Source organism: Coloeus monedula (assembly GCF_965178545.1).
Source record: "Coloeus monedula genome assembly, chromosome: 1".
In the NCBI taxonomy this organism is placed as follows: domain Eukaryota; kingdom Metazoa; phylum Chordata; class Aves; order Passeriformes; family Corvidae; genus Coloeus; species Coloeus monedula.
The window spans coordinates 13,522,215-13,544,183 of NC_138781.1; the positions used below are offsets into that span (position 1 = coordinate 13,522,215).

At 38.9% G+C, this 21,969-nt stretch overlaps 1 protein-coding gene across 13 annotated transcripts in view; it reads left to right on the plus strand.

The window, feature by feature from the left end:
• PARD3 (par-3 family cell polarity regulator) overlaps positions 1-21,969 on the plus strand; it is a 448,911-nt gene that overhangs the window by 127,469 nt on the left and 299,473 nt on the right. For all 13 annotated transcript variants that reach the window (XM_082293631.1, XM_082293621.1, XM_082293619.1 and 10 more), the window contains exon 3: positions 20,362-20,542. In XM_082293631.1, coding sequence (XP_082149757.1) covers positions 20,362-20,542 — 181 coding nt within the window. The remainder of the gene's footprint in view (positions 1-20,361; positions 20,543-21,969) is intronic.

The following is a 21,969-nucleotide window of genomic DNA, read 5'->3' on the forward strand; positions in this document are numbered from 1 at the left end:
TTGTCTAGACTGCATGTCATTTGTGAGGGTTAGCACTGCTGTGGGTCACACTAGGACCTGCAAGCTGTCAGTGATAATGGTTACATATGTCATGTAGATGGTTTTGGGGATTATGAGTACCTTTAACGAGAATTTTTTCTAACTTGCATTCAGTGTTTTAATTAAAATGATGCTGTAGCTTTCCACAGTTGTCTGTGTGACAGCAATAAACACTTGACTGCCTGTCTGACTAATTCAGCTGGACACTTGTCAAAATAATGTAAGATCTTTTCATATATGCAAGAGTAAAGACGTCTGACCATCCAAATTTTTGTCCCTGATTCAGTTTTTTACTTGAGCACAGTCAACTCTTATTAGTTTGCTGAGTCAAAGATGTAAAAATGACCTATCATGTCATTTTGATGCAGTTTGAATTAGTCTTTCAAAATAAAAATCAGATCATGGAATGGGTGGTGTTACAGACACTTCGTAGACCTTTGTTTATTGCTTTCAGATTAGGCTTAGAACATTAGCCTTGGTCTGGAAAGCAACTGGTGGACATTGTATTAACAGCCATGTTAGTGTCATAAATCACATTTTTGTAGCCTTTTAGTCAATTGTTCCTTGATTTAAGCCACATAGTTAAGATGATGCACAGCATGTAATGCTACTATAGTTGCTCCTCTTTGAACATAGGTTCCTTAAATGTTGTAAATGATATTTGGTGGTAGTTCTCATATTTGTTAACATCCAATACTGTGATAATTGGAAGTACAGCTCTTAAGTGGAATTATACAATGCTCTTTTTAATTATTTTCTTCTCTTCACTTCTCAAATATCTTTGCAATTGAGTAACACAGATGGGTACTTATGTTTCGTAATTTTAGGCATTGGGATTGTGCTGAAGTTAAGCTGGTATCCTCATGTCTATACTGCTAGTGGAAGACAGCTACACCCTCCAGAGAGCCATTCAATATCAGATAGGCTGAATTCCCTGTTAATATGCAGAAACTGGTCTAAAAGCAAGAATCTAAGGTTGATGTCTGAAATTATGCAATGCTTCTCCAGGAAAAAATATTACCAAAGTAAATTTTTTTATGGTTTAATGCTAAGGTCAAGTTGCAAAATTAAGTCTGCTACATGATGGGATCGAAATGGAATGAGCTGAGTGTGTAGGAGACTGTTTGGTGCACAGGTTGTAGGAAGTGTGTCTGGCTGCTGAATAGGTGCCAAGCAACGTAGTACTTGGTGCTCCTTGTGGTAGCTGTTCTGCTAACAGCCATGCAAAACCCCAGACTTTGGGGTATCAGAAAAATATCTTCCAGAATATATGTGCAGAGTTAGTACTATGGGTTTAGCTGGCATTGGTAACTGGGTTCTGGGAGGAGTGACTGAGATGCCTCAGTGAAACAGTACAGCCTGAATATAGTCACAACCTCTAACTTCAAAGCATCTTCTAGTTTGTAACTACCAGTATTGGTGCCTACTGCAGGCCAATTACTGAACACAGAATATAAAATTTTATGCATAATCTCCGTTTTCTTATTTGATGAATTAGACCTTGACAAAGAGGTATGAGGAGGAGCATACAAACAGTAGCCAGTAGTTGTACGTGGTGCAGGTAGCCCTCCTCTTTCTCCAGCTGTGGTGCCTCTGTGGGTGCTGATGTTGGCCAGCTCCCCATACACTCGTTTTGGAGGGTGCACATGCCTCTGGAATCAGCACACAAATCGCTGCACAGTGGAATTGTGTGAGTGTCCTGCTCTTCCCCGGGCAGTCAGGAGGCTCCTGTGTGGCTAAGAAACAAGCCAACAGCTGTGACCTATTTGCCTGCACATTTTCTCAGACCAAAAGTTACCTGGAAGGCTCTGTACTGCCCACTGGCTCCATGGTGCACGGCCCTTCTCCAGGAGAGTTGCCCCATCCTCAGCTTCAGGGATTATGGTGGAAGGAGTTGCAATTCTGGATTCTTAACCAACCAATTCCCAGGTTTTGGGGAGCACAGCAGACAGATGATACAGTGATCTGAAATTTTTCATTCCAAAGTTGGTCAGTGGTCTTCAATTTTTTTACCAAAGGGGGCAGAAAATGACAGATCATCCAAGCTTTCCAAAGAGTTATTTAGGGATTAGAGAAAGGAGGAAGTAGAAGCATCCCTTCAGGTTTCACCACCAAATGCCTTTTGCCAACACTAAAACTTGTGTTGTTTCCTTGTCTGACTCTGCTCGGCAGAGAAACCTCGCAGGAGGAATTTAGGAAACTGGTCTCTGTCAGCTCAGCTGGAACAGTTTCTACCTGACAGACTTGCATGCAAGATATACTGGACTTTGAGTGAACCTCTTAAAAAAACCAAACCCCTTTCCTAGTTTGATGTTATGAAGTAAAAAAATTGTGTTGAATGTGTGTTTCTGATGAGAATTAATCACATGTTGAGTGCCTTGGCTGAATGATTTTTTTAAGTTATGTAGGCATGGGGTTTTTTGTTGGTTTTTTGTTTGGTTTTTTTTTTTTTTCATTCTTCTGTATTACTAGATTTCTAGGATCAAAGTGAACATGGTGAAAAGGCAAGCATGCTGTTAAATCAGTATAGTTTTATTTTACAGGATTTAGAAACTGTTCTAAAAGTTCAAATTCAGGGTTTTCTCATAGGAAGTGTTTGCTGGAAGGTGAATGGAAAAGTACATTAGATCAGCAAAGTGTAAATTAGATTCCAATGTACTTCCAATGCAATATTCACAGTAGCCTATATTGAGCTGTTCATTGCTTTTGCTCACAAGTCTCAAAAGTTTTCTGGGTTTTTTTGGAGGGGATTGGTGAGTGATCCAAGCTGTTCTATACTTTTGAAAACTGAGCGTGCTTTGCATTTCTTCACCCACCGTTCCCTGTAGTTTTCCACTTCTGTGCAATCAGCTGAGGGGGAACAGCCTCCTCCTTATACAAACCTTATACCTTATACATGCTCTTCTGGGCTGGGCACGTACCATGGTCTCTGTTTTGGGAAGCATGGAGTGTCAAGGCGCATTGTGTGAATCCAGAATACAGGACATGCACTGTATTCTTGCTTGAAAGAGCAATGCAAAACACTGAATTGAGTTCTTAGAAACACTTGTCCTCTTGGAACACCTGGTGCTTCAGCTCTGCAGTGATTCACACCAGGGCCACAGTTTCTTCTCCAAGTTACGAGTAGGTTCACCTGCTGGTCCTGGTATTTGTAGGTATTTGGATACTCGAGAAAGTTCCTTCACTCATGAGTTTTAGGGATAGGAGTGGAGTGAAACGAGCATGTAAATAGCTCCAAGTGGAGCTAAAGTTTACTTGTGGGAGGGATTGTTGGAAAACCAAGCTCAGTTGTTTTCTCAAAGGATAGTTCACATACTAAAGCTTTGATTGGATCCTCCTGGCATTTTCAACCTACAGTTTGCTAAATTAGAACTGAAGGAATATAGCTGGTAACAGACCCAAAATAAACTCATAAACGAAACTTTATTCGTGCAAGGCAACAGATAAAGAATGAACAGAAATATATATAAAGATTGCAGCTTTCTGGCAGTGATGGGGGAGTAAGGGGAGATTAGACACAGTAGTGCTACTGGGGGCAGAATTAAGTGGCCTGAGATGAAGCGTTGGTTGTGTCTGCTTCTCAGCACAATTTACTTCCCAAATTTCAGCTGCAAATTAATAACTGCTCAATCCCACAGTAAAGGGGTGGGGGAGGCTGCTTTGTATGTGCTGGCTCTGGAATACGTCAGTGTTACCTATCCTGTTCTGGTAGCACGTGTGAATGTGAGTCGGGTGCTTTAATTCCAGCACTGCATTCACTGTGCATTCCACTTGAGCTTGTCCTGAGGTCTCCATTCCTGCATCCCACACTGTGAGTCTTCCCTTTGCCTTGGCATCACTGCTTGTGCTGCTGCCTCCTGCTCCCACCCTGAAGGCCCTTGTTACCTTTTGATGCTGCCAATAGACATGTTTCCAAAAAAAAAAAAGTGCACTACCTGTCCACTGGCTGGTGCAGGGAGCTAGGACAGAGCTGTGTTTTATACAAATGCTTACACTACTCTTCCCTTATGTAAATGCACATGTGTTTATTCTCCACTCACCTTTGAGCATTGTGAAAGCATCTGAGATCATAAAATAACTGTATTGGACAATGCTAAGCTACCAGTGCCAAAATAGAAATGACATATTCCAGTACAGCGTAACTTCTCTTTCCTCTATAGTTTGTTGCTTGGGTTTTTTTCCTTCTCTTTTCCTCCTATTGCTCCATAATGTCTGAATGTGAAAAGATGGTGGAGACAGTCCAGGTGGTGTTTGCCTTTCCCATCTCAGAAATATCTGTACCAGAACATCCAAAGGAGGTGCTTAGTTGGGAAGAAGAAGTGACTCCATCTTTGGAGCTCAGTGTAATAATGGCATCCTAAGGTGGTTTTTTTTGTTGTAGTTCCTATTGAGGTTAGTTTTGAAAGACAGTAGTGGCTGGCAGCGCATGCGAGTGGACTGGGCTGGGGGATGTGCAGCCTCTCTGCTCTCTGCCTTTTGATTTTTCTCTGCTCACTGCCAAGCTGAGGGAGCATTTGTGGGAACTGGCATGTAGTGGGAACTGCATTTTTTTTTCTGTGTGATTTCTAAGGGAATTTAAAATTTCAGTTTGGATTGAGCTTTTCTCCTGTTAGCTGGGGCAAATGCATCTGTGTGTCCTGGTACCAGCCCAGTGGTCTGACAGATTTACACTTGTTTGCATTTTTAGGCAGCTGCACTAGTTCACCTCTGAGGACTAATCTCCTTTTCTTCTGCATTAGTTATTTTGGAATTAAGTGTGACATGGAAATATTACATATTTGAAACTTGAGGATTTATCACTTGGAGTTTTAAGAGACTTAGCACAGCTCAAGTACTCTTGGTAAACTAACATAATTTAGAATTTTAATTTAGATCAGCTTAAGGACAAAATGCTTTATCAGTGATCTGTAAATTGTATTGGCTACAACTCAGAATGCTAAAAAAATTCTTTTCCAGCCATTTGCCCCTTCTCATAAGGAGTTTGATAATGATTATGGATATGATAAGGAGATGCATTGCCTCTGTTCATCGTACAGTCTCAGGCCAATGCTTTAAAACGTGTGCCTAAAGTTAGGTCTAATCAAAGTGCATTTCAGTACCCTGTGGTGGTTTCTGAGGAAGATGTTATAGCCATTCTTTGTGTCTGAAAGTTGGATGACTTTTAAGGGCCTGATCTTTACACCAGTCAGGTCAACAGTGGTTGGCATTGTAGAAAATAAGAACATATAAGGAAATGACAGTTAATTTCCTCAAATTATTTCAATATGTTGAACTTATATATACACATGAGCACACAGAGCAGGATATGTAAGGTAGTTCTCCAGAGGCTGGTCCATGAGCTGCTGGTTTGTACACTGGTGGTACTGGAGCTTCACGACGAGGAGGCTTCCCTCCTCTTCCCCTCACTTCTGGAAGCCGACTATTCTGCTGTTTTTCTTTCTCATCTGCTCCATCAGATGTGCATGGCCTGCATGCTGCCTCTCACACTCTGTATGCTTTGCATTTTTGTGTTATATCCCATTTTGCTCTGCATTCTCCCCAAGACATTTGAGGTTCCCATCTCAGGAATTCCTGCCAAGTTCTGATCTCAGCATCTGTTCCTGACATTATCCAGATGCTCTAATTTTGGGGCCTTTGAAAACATGACTTTTCTGATCCTGTTTTTCTCTGAAACCCAAGTAATCTGAGGCACAGATACGATCATGAAAGTGTTAATCTAATTGTTAAACAATATAGTCGTTCTGGAAAGGACACTTTTGACCACAAGAGTTCTTGCAATTGCTGGTATGTGCTGAATGTAAATTAATTCATTGTGCCTGGGATAAGGTTACTTTTGTGTAGCTGTGGCTAGATGGAGCTGTCAGAATGCGTAACGCGGTTTGATTTATGTGCAAAGGCTACAAGAGTTAGACTTTCCTGGTATGTGCTATTCATTTTACCTACTGTGGGGTTCAGTGGTGATGCCCTTCTACTGTTTTAGCACAGGTGATACAATGTTTGGTAATTATTTTGGAAAGTAGAGAAATCATTTGGGATACAACAATTAGGCACAGAGACTGAAATATGGTTTGCTTTCGGTGAGGGGCATCGTTATCTTGAAGCAAGGACATTTGAAACAGTAATGAATGCATAAATGTTTCTGATTAAATACGTATTTTTTTGTTTTAGTGTGGACAAAGTTCTTTTAATAAATGAATGGTCTCCAGTGAGGCAGGTAATTTAAAAGTGGTCATGCACATGAGAAAAGGTGACCCCTAATGAAAAATATAAAAAACTATCCTCTTTAGAAGCTATGCTGTCTCTCATTTTCAGTCTTTGCCTTTTAATAATAATTGCTAAGATGTTTTAATTAAAAGCAGATCTGGGAGGTATTATCTGCTTCCTCTGTTTAGTCCTTTTAAATGTTAATCACTTTTGACAGCATAATTTACCCAGCTACCTGTGTTAGCCTTATGCAATGTATCTGCTTTGTGTGGCACCAAAATACAAACTGCACCCCAAAAAGGCTTTCTAAAAATTCATACCGTTGCGAAGATTAAATGTGGCAGGAGAAATACAAAGAAAGAAGAATTAAATGAGGATTTAATGAGACAGTCAGAAAAGCTATTTCAAGATGGCTGGAGCTTCCCAAGAAATGATTCTTTCGTGAGAGGTAACCAGATTGAATTCACTTCTGTTTCTGCTGAAAGACATTTAGAGAGCAGTGGAAGGCAGGAGGCAAGACTGGAAGTAGCCTTGGAGTTTGAGGACAGTTTCCATCAAGCAGGATTGTTAGGTGCACAGAAGAACATGTAAAAAAAAGGGAGAAAAGAAAAAATGATCTTGCACCCATTTCCCTCCCCCCAGATTTCAACCCTTGACTTATAGTAGTAAAAATTAAAGGGAACTATAAATTAATCAGAAGAATTTATTTTTCTGTAGGTTATAAATAAATAATCTTTCGCTGCGTGAGTCAAACAGCTTGTTTTGTGTGATGTTTTTGAATGGAGGCTTTGGTAATCAGATTCCACACACTCTTTAACCTTGTGCAAAATTTAATGAAAAACAGAGTTACTACTGAATATACTGTTTTGCCAGCTCAACAAAAGATGTTAAGTTCTGCATATTTTTGCATAATAAAGATGAGTGTTGACAGTGTAATGATCCATTTGGCACAGATAAAATCATGAATGATTTCAATAACCTTACAACAATATTTGAAGTCAGTATGAAATAGAGACACTTCAACCAGGGACAGGCCTGCTGGCCTGGTATGAAGTGTCAGCTACTTTTATAACCTTAACTTTTCTAGGTGAGCAAAGAGGAGATATACAGGCTAGATGAGCCCTGAGGAGATGGGGAAGCATTAGGGGACCTACAGGATAGCAGGGATCTGTTTTGAGATTTTCAGTGCAGTTCTTGTCCACAAGTTGAAGCTGATGGGTTTTGGCAATGCTTGTGTCTCCTTCCCTAGGCTGCATGATGCTTATATTATGTGTTGAAAAATACATTTTATGGATATGGGGTGAGTCAAGGTAAAATGTAAGAATGATAGTCTGGTCCCAAGTTTGGTAGCTTGAAATGATTGTGCATACAACTGTAATTATTTTTTTTTTTAAACATGTTTTTTGTATTTATCCAGGTGATGTGGTTGCATTGGTCCCAGTTCCACAGTGATTTAGGGAATTAATTTTCAAAATTAATCCTCTGTCTGGATTCTTTCTGGAGTCTTTCACACCAAATGATTTAGGAGTATAATTCTGTCAGAAGTCTCTATTTATGCTCCTGTTTCTTTGGTTATAATGCTTTAATTCTTCATCCATGTGTAAAGAAAGAGCACTGCAAGGTGGTGGAGGCTTCTGCAACAAGTAGGCAAGAATCACGGACTGATGCAAAATTATTGTTAGAGCACTATCAGAGATATGCTTTACTGGTCATTCCTGCATTTCATAGAAAGACAAGCACATGACTACCAGTGAATATGTGTTCAAGATGGATGTGATGATATTAACCTGCTAGTTTCTTTCTGAGGTTCTCCCTTCTTACTCTCTTATTTCTTCCTGCTGCTTTTTATTTTCCTGTTTGTGTTCATAAGGACATAAGAGGTCAGATTTGAAAAGTTGCCAGGTGACTTTTAAAAGCAAAGTTTAAAATATACCTGAGCACCTGATTTCTAGCAACTCTGTGGGGAGGAAATACATGGGATGCCTTTCCACAAGGCATCCTTATCTGCCAAATTACTGTTGAAAAAGTGGCTCCAGATCATTTTGAAAATGGTTTTGGCATTGGGGGCCCAGGTTTTCGTGAATGTCCCTGGGGCTCTGCTACTAAGTTATTAAACTTGATATTTTGTGGGAAATAAACAGAGGCACTATCTCCTCCTAGCAGGTTACAGTGTGTGGTAGATGGAAATCTACCTGGATATGGATGAACCAAGCTCTTTGAAATTCATACAGAGATCACTGTAATCTTCTTAGCTGTAGAAAACCTAAAGGTGTTTAGGAAGATCCTCTCCTTTCCTGGACTATCAACTGTTGTCTAAGGAGCGTGTTTTGCTTAAGAGCTCCATATTTGGCATAGGTTCACATAAAAACTGTGGTGAATCAAGATCCTGTGTCTGGGGATTGCCACAGGATGGGATAACCTCCATGGATCTCCTGGTACGTGTCATTTAAATCAGCCCAGTGCTGTTGGACAGCTACCTTTTATTCTTAATTTTGTAAGGATAGTCCTAATGTAAGTTAAGTTGCAATGTTTTCACCATTGTTATGTGCTCAAGTAATAAAAACTGTTAGTCGTGAGGGAACAAGCAGTCAGTTGCATTTAGGGTATTTTAGAACCTTATTTAAAGAAGGGAGGCAAGAATTATTGTCTAATGTGCTGGTTACTTTTGTCATTATACACAAAATGAAGAATACTGTTACTGTTGTCTTAAATGTCAGAGTTAAATGATTCTCTCCGATGTTTTTTTTTAAATCTAGATAATGAAGTTAGTTTAAAAAAGCACAATCTCATTGTTTTTCAGACCTCTGAAAAGTTTGGGGGGGGGAGGGGATATGTTACACAAAAGGCAAAAGGCACACAGTTTTACCTTTTGAACAGACCTTGACGTTTATTTAAAATAAGCCTAATTTAATCGGTATTGTATTGCACACTGAAGATAATTTAGGCTAGTGTCAAGGACAAGTGTTATCTATTCCTTTGTTGTAGTGAGGTATTGAAATAATGAGTGGAACAGAAGGGAATCAGAAAATGTTTGAAGTTTTTCATCTGTGTCTCTAGATGGGTATTTTTAATCACATTCTCCTGGCTTTTTCATGCAAATTACACTGAACAGCACACACTATATAAAATGAAGAGCTGTATTTTACAAAATCTATTTTCTTGAAGTTTAATAAGCTTGCAAAGATTGTCCTGTGCTTTAACTAACTAGTTACCTTTTTGTACCTCAGCTGAAATTAAAATCTTAGAATTTAATGCTGCTGTTTTGATCCTGTAGCAGAGGAATGGAAAGCCTGGTCTTTTTTTGGAGGTTTCTGAAACCATTTCTTTCTTGGTACTCAATGACTGCAGCTCCCAATGACAGATGAGACAACCGTTAAGATTTAATACATTTTTATTTCAGCAATATATCTTGATATGTCACACCAGCCCCTCTAATAACCCAGTGCCTGGATTACTTACTGCATAGCGTCACTGCTTAACTGCTGACCTCTGTGGCAGAAATAAAATACTGAACTCCTGTACCATCCATGCTTTTGACTTGGAAATCTGCAGACCTGCAGAGTCATCCCATACCCACAGGCTCAGCTGCATGGAGTACATCCTTTTGAGCCTTGGCTTGTTTGTAAAGAAGGCAGACTTTCATGGTGTACTCTAAAAGTGTAAAATTGCTTTGAAAGTAATATTAATATAATTGTCTTCAGTGTGGTTCGCATTCCTTGTTTGTGCTGAGGATTCAAAAATGGAGGAGATGAAATTGGCTTGCTCACATGCTCAGATGTTCCCCAACTACTTCCCAAGCACAACACTCTCTCTTCTGATACCATGTTTTTTCCATGCACCACTTTAAAGCCAAGATAGATATAATTTTTTCCTATTTCTTTTCAAAATGAGCTAAGGAGATACCATGGCAAATCACATATTGTGGTAATTTTGCAGAGTATGTCCTTAGCCATGAGCAAGAGGACTGTTTGTACAAAGGGATTTCAGAAGAAATCTTTTCTGTATAAATTGAGGATTTAAGAAAATAATAGGGCAGCATATACAGAAAACTATTATATATGCTTTCAAAGGAAGAGTTGGTGGAGAAACAACTAATTAAAAAAATTCCATTATAAAAACCTTGTGATTTAAAAACTTCCATATTTAGGACAGAGATATTTTCTTCAGCTGTTCTCACAGCCCAAACAAGCATGGATTTAAGCATTTTTGTACCTGTCATATGGAGGGCTTGTGACAATTATGAGAAGAAAACTTCTCTCTAAGCGTAATATCTTCATTTTTACTGAGAAGCATAAAAGAAAAACATGATTGTTTAAAAGAAATTAGGATGATATTCTTTCTTCTTGAACTCTTAACTGTAGCTCTGTTTTTAGTTGTAAGCTCAGAAATGTCTTTACCCCATAATCTTAACCAAACCAGTTCTGCAGTGAGATGTGTCTGCAGCTTTTTGGGTTCCCATGGCTGACTCCATCCTCTGTGAGACCCAGGGTGCAGCGATGGCACTGCCCAGTCTTTCAGCAGGGTTCAGCTTAACCACCGTGGCTACCAGTGCTGATGAATGCATTCACTGAGAAGGCTGGGATCAGTAGCTGGTTGCAAGAGCTTGGGTAGCATTCCTTAGCATGGTTACAATTAACAGCAGAAATGCAGCATTCAGAAGCATGAGTTAAAGTAACAAACTGCAGCTTCTAGACCTTTTCCTGGCCAGGTGAGTTGCCCTGCTGAAGAGAAACTCACCTCCTGGCACCAAAGTCCTTCTGCCCATTCTGTCAGCTTCATTAAATGTGGGGTTCCTGCATTTCTGGGTTGGCTGTCTGTAAGAGCTGACAGATGTGGATGGCTATGGGAGTTAGTTGGCCATGAAGGCCAAGACTCAGCCCTGGTGTTGGACTTGCTGTGTCTGTGCAGTAGGTTTAGCCAGGTAAGCACATCAGAAGGGCTTTGCAGGATAATCTGTGTGTGCTCTGTGTGTCCCTGTGTCTGTCTGTTGGTCTGTACGTGTGGGCTGGTGGTTCAGCTCTTGGGCAGTGCATTGTGTGCAGAAGTGGTGTCTGGTACAGTCAAGGTGTAAGGTCATGGAGAACCAAATCCAGCCAACCAAGCAGGCAGCTCAGTGTTAGCTACCACTAATAGTCCTTGTAATAATTTTAACTCTGTTCAGTTATTGTCTTATTTCTTTGTCTAAGCATTAGCCTGATTTATACCACGGAGGTCAAGTCAAGAGCAATTCAGACAGAATATACACAGATGACTTTTGCAGGGTGCCATAGTCATGCTTGCTTTTAGACTGTTGCTCAGCAATAAGGGGGAGAAGGGAAAAGAATCTTTTAAATATACATAATATTAAATGAATACTTTAAATATTTTAACATTTTAAATATATCTAAAATATTTTTAATAGCTTATGAAATTACAGGATAGTACCTAAAACTGCATTTAATTCCTACTGGGAGAAGATTAGATTGCAATTTAATATTGATTCTGGAATTTCTCAGATCAAAGTGCCATGGGAAATGAATAATCTAAAGCGATGTTTTAATAAAAAGCTTGTATATTTACTTCAGAATCATCTCTTAGATTTAAAGAATCATGAAAGCAGAAGATTTTAAAACTACCTGTAAAATTAAAGTATCCTTCAAATCAATAGATGGGTTTTGATCTTGCAAATATGATTTAACTTGGTATGTTATGTTGAGCTTTGAAAGTGAGCGGTGCTTACTTAGCAGATTTGGGAATGACTTACATTGAGACCTATGATGTATTTTCCTGCAGTGGTTATTTTATCTTGTGGGGTTCTGAAGGGGTGGATTATGTTCAGCAAAGGTAAATGCAGAGTCCTGCATGTGGGCTGGAATAACCCCACTCAGCAGTATGGGCTGGGAAGCTGCTTCCTGGGTAGGGACAGAGCTGGTGGAGAATCTGATGAATGTGGGTCAGCGTTGCCATTGTGGTAGAGATGCCCAGCTCCACCCTGGGCTGTTTGAGCAAGTCTGTAGCCAGCAGATTCAGGGAAGTGATTAGGCTGGACATGAGCTGGCATTGTGCACTCACAGCCCAGAATGCCAGCCATAGCCTGGGCTGCATCCAAAGCAGGGTGGGCAGCAGGGGAGGGAGGGGATTCTGTCCCTCTGCTCTGCTCTGGTGAGACCCACCTGGAGCACTGCATCCAGCTCTGGGGTCCCAGCACTGGAAGGACATGGACCTGTTGGAGTGAGTCCAGAGGTCACCAAGATGATCAGAGGGATGGAGCACCTCTACTGTGAGCAAAGGCTGAGTGAATTGGGATTGATCAGCCTGGAAAAAGAGAAGGCTTTGGGGTGACCTAGTTGCAGCCTTCCAGTACCTGAAGGGAAGGCATGAGAAAGAGGGAGGATTTTTTCTAAGGGCATGCAGTGACAGGGCAAGGGGGAATGGATTCAAACTGAGAGTAGGTTTAGATTGCATATTAGGAAAAAATTCTTTACTGTGAGAGTGGTGAGGCACTGGAACAGGTTGCCCAGAGAGGCTGTGGATGTTCCATCCCTGGAAGTGTTGAAGGCTAGGTTGGATGGAGCTCTGAGCAGCCTGGTCTAGTGAAGGGTGCCCTTGTCCATGGCAGGGTGGTTGGAACAGGATGATCTTTTAAGCTCCCTTTTAACCCAAATCATTCTGTGATTCTGTGATTATTTCTATCTGCTTCTGGAATATTTTGGCCTACTCAATACAAGCAAGACATTACAGTGCTGGCCTGCCAGAGGCTGTCAGGGTGAATTAGCAGGCTGGAAGCCATCACAGGGAAAGGGGGACCTTTGGGAGTGCTCTATGTCCATGTGGCTCCCCAAGGCACAACACTCTTGATGTAACTGCTCTCCGTCAGGGACCGTGAAGATGGAACTGGACTTTTCTCTGAGGTGCACAGGAGTAATGTGAGGGACTACAGACACATTGTAGCAAGGGAAGTTTCAACTTGATACTGGGAAAAGAATTTCTTAAAACCGAGAAGGCCAAGTGCTGGGAGAGAGCCTAGAGAGGTTGTGGACTGTCTGTACTTTGGGTTATTAAAAAAATGCAACTGGACGTCGCTCTGATCGACCTCCTCTCACTTACCCTGGTTTGAACAAGGGCTTGGACTAGTTGATCTCCAGATATCTCTTCCAGTTCAGGTTATTCTATGATTCTGAATGAGCTTACACTTCTGTATAATCCACTGAAAATCTAATACAAAGTATTAATATGATAGTGGAATGTAACCCTTTAAATATCCTTATTTTTCCTGTAATACAGTAAAGTTATTGTGAAAAGTTCTTTGTTTGGCTCCCTTCCAGCTACTTTACTTTGAAAAGTTTTATGACAAGCTAGTTCTGGTTTCATGGCTGAAGTGATTAATTAGGACAGGTAGTGATTTTCTTGAAATTACAGAGGTTTGTTTTTTGTGCTACAGCTTATCCTAAATTGAAACTGTGCTTGCCCTTTTTCTCCTTTTAAAATGCAGGTGACGTCTAAGTCTGTAGCGGGCATGCTCAGGTTGCACATCCAGCACAGAATGACTCTTAAATGCTGCTATTTTGCTAATTGATTTTTTTTGGTTTTTAATATCTGTGGGCAGTAGTGTATTATTTGAAAAAATACCTATTTTTTTCTGTATTTTTTCTTACCAGCTCATTGAAACAGTAGTTATATTTAAATGGGTTTTTAATGAGCCATGTAGAAAAGTGAAGCTCAAGGAATAATAAGAATCTGGGTCTGCTATGGGGCTATTAAAGTCAGTTCAGTCATCAGATAACCTACGAATTGATTTTGCATTTAGTTTCTTTCATTTCTAAATAATAATTGGCTACTCCCTTGCTAGAGATTTTCCTGAATTTATGGGGTTTTTTTCTCTTACACTCATCTGTTCATTCACAAGCAACTTGTGTTTTGGGATGTTATGGAGTCTGAGATGCCATTAGCTGAAATTTGATTTACTGGTGGGCCTTATTAAACAAGTACTCCTTAGGTCTGCATTGTAACATGGACTGAGTAATACACAGACTGCTTTGGATATAGGTGGTTTTTGCCAACCCTAAAGAGCTGCTAGAGAACTCTGTTTATATTCTCTTGCAATCTGCCTCACTTGTGCTGGTTGCAGAGGGATGTGTGTAGCCAGTTCTGTTGGTGCCTTGCTAGTTCGCTGTACAGGCTGGCTTGAGACTGGAAATGCTTTTTGCTGAGGAAAGGATGCCAGTGATGTTCATGTTTAAATCTTTTGCCAGCCTCCTCCATGTCCTCTTCCCAGCTACTTGCTGCACATATCTGAATGTGTATGGCCATGCTATGAGAGGGGTTGAAATCTCCCAGATCAGCAGTCCAGGTGGCTGTCACAGTGAGTGCAGACAGGCACCTATACAGTGGGACTGCAGGACAGGGCTGGGCTTAACCCTCTGGCATCAGGGGTTAAAGGAAATGCTTGAAGTAGCTACTTTAGGTGAACATATTTTCACAAGGCTAATTTAGATTTTAGAATTTCATTTGGACCATCACAATCTATATTCAAGGACCATAAATCCCCTGTGAATAAGTTCAGTTATTAAGCATAAACTGAGAATCAGAATCCTTGACAGCATTGGTGCCTCACCAGAGGTGTGTGGTTGGGCTGCTCCATCACTTGGAGCTGCCTCACAAGATCTGTGCTCTCTGTTCTCCTGGAGCCAGAAAAATGACAGCTTGTGTGAAAGGCAGTTTTGTCCGTGGATGGGCATCCTGCAGGAGAAGCTGTTCAGCATAAATGCCAGAAGACCATAGCAGCTGTGAAAGGGAGGACCACATCTGGAAGTTGTATAGACTAGGAGGGAAAGTGCAGGTTTCAGCCAGGGGAATCCAGACACTTATGGTTGCTCAGCAGATTAACTACTGAACAATTGGCCACTGAACAGCCAGAACAAATTAGGAGTGCACTTGTATGAAATTATCTCCTAAGTGTCCTTCTGGTGAGAAGAAACCAGATATTTAAAATGGGTCCTAATAATCTAAAAAGGTAAGTGATTTCAGTTTCACTCAGTGTTATAAAGTGGATAAGAAGTGCAGAGCCTCTATGAAACCCGGAGGATATGAAAGCCAGAGGATCAGTTGCTGTCTTTCTAGCAGGAGAATGGAGCTGTAGTGCTAACTGATTTTAAAGTAAGTCTGAAATCATTGCTGGTGCCTACATATGAGCCAGTATCAGATTAATCAATAAATATCATGAAAGGATTAGCAAGTTTTGGACAAATACTTAGGAATATGAAAAATTCAAGTGATCTTTTTGACCATCTTGTCATAGTGGTGGAAAAATACAGCAGAAGTTTCTCGCTTTATGAATTTCTGCAGAGTGGAGGATTTCTGGTTTTGTGGTTTTGTGCTGGAGAGAGATGACCTGATCAGACCATTTGATGGTGATGAATTGGTTTATATGATGGTAGTACTTAATGAAAATGTAAACAGCCATTGCTGGTGGAAATAGTTTCTTAATCCAGTTAATTAACATTCAAGTACTTAATCTAGTCTATTAATTAAGACTGCATATGTGTTTACTAATTTTTAATTACTTTAGAATAGACGGAAATTGTAATAATTAATGTTGGAATGCAGACTGCTGCTTCTGTGTCAATATTAAAATAAATCAATCTTCTTGCCTTTTATTTATTTAAGTAAATATAACCTGGTTAGTGTCATGTGTTGAGTCCCAGACAGAGCAATAGAGAAGCTCATCCTCTCTTTTAAAAAGAGTAAGATTGTAATTAATTCGGTACAAGCTGGTATTATAGAGGGCTGAATGCAGTTAGAGGCTGGAATGCCTTCCTCCTATCCCAGAGCCAAAGGCGCCTCAGTAAAACTTTGTTTTGATATCTCAGGCTGTGAAATAATTTCTTTGTAAGCCATTTGCTTGATGAAGCTAATATATTAAGCAAAAAAAATTATGTTACTCTCCCTTCATTGTCTGTTTGCTATGGAAAGACTCTTTATCAGTCAAAAGAGAAGAGCATTAATTTGCTGATTTTTAAACCATATTTCTACATTTTTTTGTCTTCAGAGGATAAGGATAGCCATAAAAAAACCCCACACCTCTTGAGATACACTAATGATGACAAGTAAGCTTTTTACAGCTGGGATAATTGTTGAATTATACTGCGGTTTTGTATTTCTAAAAAAAGAAAAACTGGTTGGTTAAACACTGAATGTTGTTGCTTTTTAAAATAATCATATCTTTTGTTGATAATTCACACATGATTGCTTGTATTTCTTGCTGTGGAGTTTAGAAAGTATTTTAGTTTATGCAGTTGACCATTTGAAGATTTACTCTAATTCCATTGCTGAAATGGGATTAACATTTCCATAAGTTATGATCTGAACAAAGCTGCTGTCTTTATATCTGAATATGTTAATAAATATTTGAAAGTGATTTTTTTTCTTGAAAAAGTTGTATACATATACATTGGGGACCAAAATCTTACATTATTCAAATTGATGACTCTTCCTATGCCATCTTACTGTGATAAATGATGATATTAAAACCTCTCACCTTTCTGTTGTTTTTGCCATATTATAATAAGCATGCCAATCTTAATTTATTACAGTTGTTTTGGGATGACGAAGTGGTTTGTTTTTATTTGATTTTATTTCCTATTTGCAGATTTTTAGTTCAGTGATTGAAAAATACAGATAGTCCTGTTACCCCAGGTGATGAAAACTACTGTAATCAATTAAACCATATTCTCATATCTTTGGTGCATTCAAGTTGAGGTCCCATGGAATAGGGGGTGGATAAAATATATAATAATAATGATTATTATTATTTATTAACTATTGTTGAGATGATATTTGTCTTTGGTCTGAGTTTGTCTTTCACAAAGAAAAATAAAATGAAACCAATCCAAATGGCTTCAATACTCACTAAATTTTGGTGGAAGTTCTTTTGAAGAACTGATAGTGGTCTAATATTGAACAGCTAAGCTATTTTCTTTATTAAAGCATTACTATGGTTTGTTCAGTCCTTCTGCTGTTCATTTCTGCATAAGATTGAATGTTATGATGAGTTTCTCAGGTCACTGCAAGTGATGAGATCTAAAACTAAAGAACAGAGAACAGGAGGCACAGCTCATTTCAGTTATTTGAAATAATAGAGTGATTCTTGAAAGGCTAGGATAACTTCAGTTATTTATTTCTTATTAAAGAAGAAAATAATCAACATGGAAGCAGTCTCCTGACAATAAAGATGTTTCCAGAAAAGGTAGTCATCTTTGTTTTCTACTCTCTTTAAATCTGACATCTAAAGCCCAGCAAAATACCATAGGCTTACCATTGACTTTAAGGCTGATAAAAACTGGTCTTGTAATGTGTGCTCCATTCTTTGCCAAATTAAAAACATCTCTGTGGCCTTCAAACATGACTCACTGAGAGGCCTTTTCCCTGGCATGGAGCAGTGTTTATCTCTGTGGGTTCCTGCAGCAAAAGATTCTTCATAGCTCCAGCGAGCTACTCCTGTGGTTCCTTCTACATGTCCGTAAGGTGTCTCTTAAGGATTTTTGTTTTGTTTCTTGTTCCTGCAAGGATGGTAGTTGAGGTGTGATCTCTGGGCTTGCAGCAGTACAGTTCCTCTCCTCAAATAATCTCCTTTGATTAAAATAAAGGGTGTTGGAAAAATCAGAGCTAAATGCTTGGTATCATAATACAGTGCAACATGTTTGGCTGTCCTTGTTTCCTGCGAGGTCCTCATATTGAAGAATGGCATACCAGGGTCTGGAAATCAAGATTCAACAGTGTTTATTTGCATAAAGTCTTCCAGTCCCAAAGACTTTCTAGCTCATTAAGAGGACTGAGTGTACCACTGTATTGTGTGTGCTGTTTTACAACGAACTTCCTAACCTGTGTTCCTAATGCTAATTAGATTTGGAGAAGGCTGACATGGCTTGTGTTTCTTCATGCTGAAAAAATGTTACAACTTGGTATGCCTTTTAATGGAACTGAAGCCTTTTGAAGGTTTGGTGCTGTCAAAATAGTGAATACCTGCAAAAAATGATAAGATCAAAAACTAAGCTTGAAATAAGAAACATTCATTTGTAGATGTTCTGAAGTTATAGGTTGTAGACTGTCTGGAATAGGTAAAAAGCTGGAGGCAACTTAGAGTAGGAGATAACATATATAGAGATTTATATGCACATACCTTTTTGCGTATATATAATACCTATAAAATACTTGCAGCTGCATACATCAAATAATATTTTTCAATCAACCTCAAAGGAGCAGAATGTAATTGAGGGATTTATCTTGATGCATGACATGCGAAGGACAAAAAGATTTGATGTTTCATGCCTAGGATTCTTAAATGCTTTGTTTGTCTTTTGTTGTAATACCTTACAGATCTTCAGATGTGGATTAATTTATTTCCAGTTGCTGGGGATTGGTAATTAGCTTACTATAAAACAGTAAGAGAGTTATGAGTAAAGTTTTAGAAGCATGTTTTTGTAAGCATTGATATTTCACAATATGTTAGAAAATTAAATTTCCAGTACTCTTGAGCTACTGACATTTTGGTGTTGTCACATCTCTTTTGTGTGTAGATTTCTCAAGCATAAAATAATGACTTTTATGGTAAAAACATGTTCTAGCTGTCTGCAGCTGCAGTCTGGTTTTCCTGCTGCTACCTACCTTTCAGCCAGCACTGGAGAGAGCATGGATGTTTTACCCATTACCAGTTTTTTCTTTCTGTTTTTTGCATGCCTGAGCCTAAATTTGCATTAGATGTGGAATTATTGGCAGAAGTTTGCTACTCTCTGTAATTTCAAAATGACTGGTTAAAAAGAGTAAATGCCTGAGAATACTTTCAAAAGCTGAATTCCCAAATGGTTTCCACTTGGGCGTAGAGTTGCGGTTTTAAATTTTGTTATTGGTGCTTATGTAAGTTAAATTTGAGTAAAGGGACTATTATTAAAATCTTTTGGCTAAGATGATGCTGAAATTGCTTAAAAAAAAAAAAAAAAGAGAGAAAATGACCTCTGATGCCTTTAGGTTACATAAAGTTTTTGCTGGTGTTCTAACAGAATAAACAATTTGCAGAGACCAGCATAGGTTTAAGTTGATTTGCTCCATTTACCCTACCAATTTGGACAGAAGAATGTAATGCTTTCTTGGAAATGTCTTTCAGATATTATATTATAGATTAATTTGCAGGCTGCAGAATGCTGCTATCCATAAAACTTTTTTCTCCATCTTGAAATTAAGTTCTAAAATGAAATGTGTATAAGAGCTGGCATTATTTCTTTCAGTACGTTACCAAAGATAAATTGGGATAAATTATTTGTTTAAAATAAATACATAAAATCATTTACAGGGGAAAAAGTATCTCAGGTTTATCAAAAATCACCATGATGTTTCCCTATTTTTCTTGCAGTGATGAACACAGATTTAGTAAATCTTTATTAAATTAGTGACTCGGCAAAGTTCTAAATTGGACTTAAGATTTCAGACTTGTCTTGGAGAAGTTGATTGCAAGCAAATACAGAGTATCTCCATAGATCTGACTAAAGGACTTTTGCAAGAGAAGCCCACAAGTTAGGTTGTAATAATAGGTAATAGATCAATAGATGGCAGAGTAATAGATGATAACTGGTTGTGATTATAACGCTTGGCTTTGCATTTTGTCTGTAGCTTTCAGTGTGTATTAACATAACTTATTCTTGTATGTTTTTATTCTGTAAAACTGTGGCTTTTACTCATGATTTGACTCTGTAGTAATGATGCATATAGAGGTATTTAAACAGAGATATTAAATTCCAGTGCACAGGCATCAGTCCACACTCAGATAGTTTTCTGCATTTCTGGGTAAGATGAAGTGGTTTGCTGGGGAAGGTGCAACCCTTGCTTTCCTGATTTGGTGCCATTCTTTCTGTGGTTCACAGTGATGAGTTTCATGTCCCATCAGAGCTATTGACCCTTGGTAGTATCCAGTTAATGGCTGCCTTTCCTTGGGCTGATGATGTTGTGATATAGGCATTGATTAGAGTCTCTGCTGATAGACACTTCTTGCTCTTTGGTGGGAAAAAATGGTGAAATGCTGATCTGCATTGGCACTTTGATGGTGTTGAGTTCTTTTTTTTTAACAGTAGATTTAATTGTTATTTGCAGCTTGTGGCTGTGTTTGATGAGCAAGATCCACACCATGGGGGTGATGGCACCAGTGCCAGCTCGACAGGCACACAAAGCCCAGAGATTTTTGGCAGTGAGCTTGGCTCCAACACGGCATCGGCCTTTCAGCCTTACCAAGCAACAAGTGAAATTGAGGTCACCCCGTCAGTCCTTCGTGCAAGTGAGTAAATGTTCTCGGTATCTCAATGCGTTTCATCTAAATTTACAAAGATGCCAAGTGCTGTTATCCATTGATGCTGCTGGGAAAAATGATTCATTATCTGTCCTTACCGAAAACTGATCAGAACTGAGAAACTGCCTAAATGCTTCTTGCATGCAAGTAAACAAACCTGTTCTAATAAATTATTTATAAACTTGCTTTTAGGAGCCATAAGTTCCTTCTATGTTGCCAGTTTAAAAATGTCATCACACTGAAAATCACAGCAAAATTTCCAAATGTAGTTGCTGCAAGGTGTAATTTTCAGTTTGCCAGTTATATTCCATTTAATGAACAAAATGGTAGAAAGAAACTAAAGGTAGGAGCACTTTCTACTTAACCTGTCAATGTTGCTACGTTATGCCTGTCACCTTTCCATAAAAACACCTGCTAAAACGTGCATTTACTGTGTTGCAAAAATACATTTCTTTAAAAAGCAGAAACTATAGCCAGAAACATCTCTTTATTTTGTTTATTTCAATGTGGTGAACATTTGTTGGAAAACAGTGAATTACTTATCGCATTTCTTGCTCAGACAGGTTCTTTGAATATTTCAGCTTATTAAGAAGAAAAATTATGGAATGAAATTTACTATGTAATTTTCATTGTTGTTGAAAGTACTATGCAGACAAGGATGGATATGTGGATAAAGCATTGTGTCCTTTTATCTGTAGTGTCTATCATTTTGCTCACTGAACTTTTGAAATAGTGACTTCACTCCAGAAAATTCTTAGCAGAAGTTAGTATTATCAGTCCTTTGATGTTCTACAGATACACTGTTTTAAACAGCCCTGTGTAATTGCCAAGAGACTGCTTTTGTGTAGGTGTTCTTTTAATGGTTAAAATCTGTGTTTAAGCAATCAGGTAAAATACAAATGGAAAAGTTACCACTCTGTTAAGTTTGAGGGGTTTTGTACCAGAATATTTCCTGTAAAATTAAGGGGAATAACATTTAACAATTAGCTTACACAGAGCTGAATGTGTATCTTTTCAAGCTGTAACTATGCTTCACTGAAACACAGAATTAAATTAGGGGAGGATTAATGGCAGAATAAAGAAGTATCCTGGAATTTCAGGACCCTTCCATTTTGCTGTCACTAGAGTATGTCACTGCTAAATGCACATCTAATTTCCGTGCATAAGCCAAAAAACTGTCCTCCTCGGTTCTCAACTTAGCGGGGGTTAGGGCAGGCAAATGCATACCCATTTTCTCCTTAGTGTGATTATCTGGTGTATTATACAATACATGAACGTTAGTGCATCAAAATCATATAGTACAGAAAAAATTCAGTAATATATTCGACAGCTCACTTATCTTTGGTATCATTCTGGAAAATACATGGATTACTTGGCTAGTTCACTGATTGCAAAAATGGCCAAAAAGGAGTTTG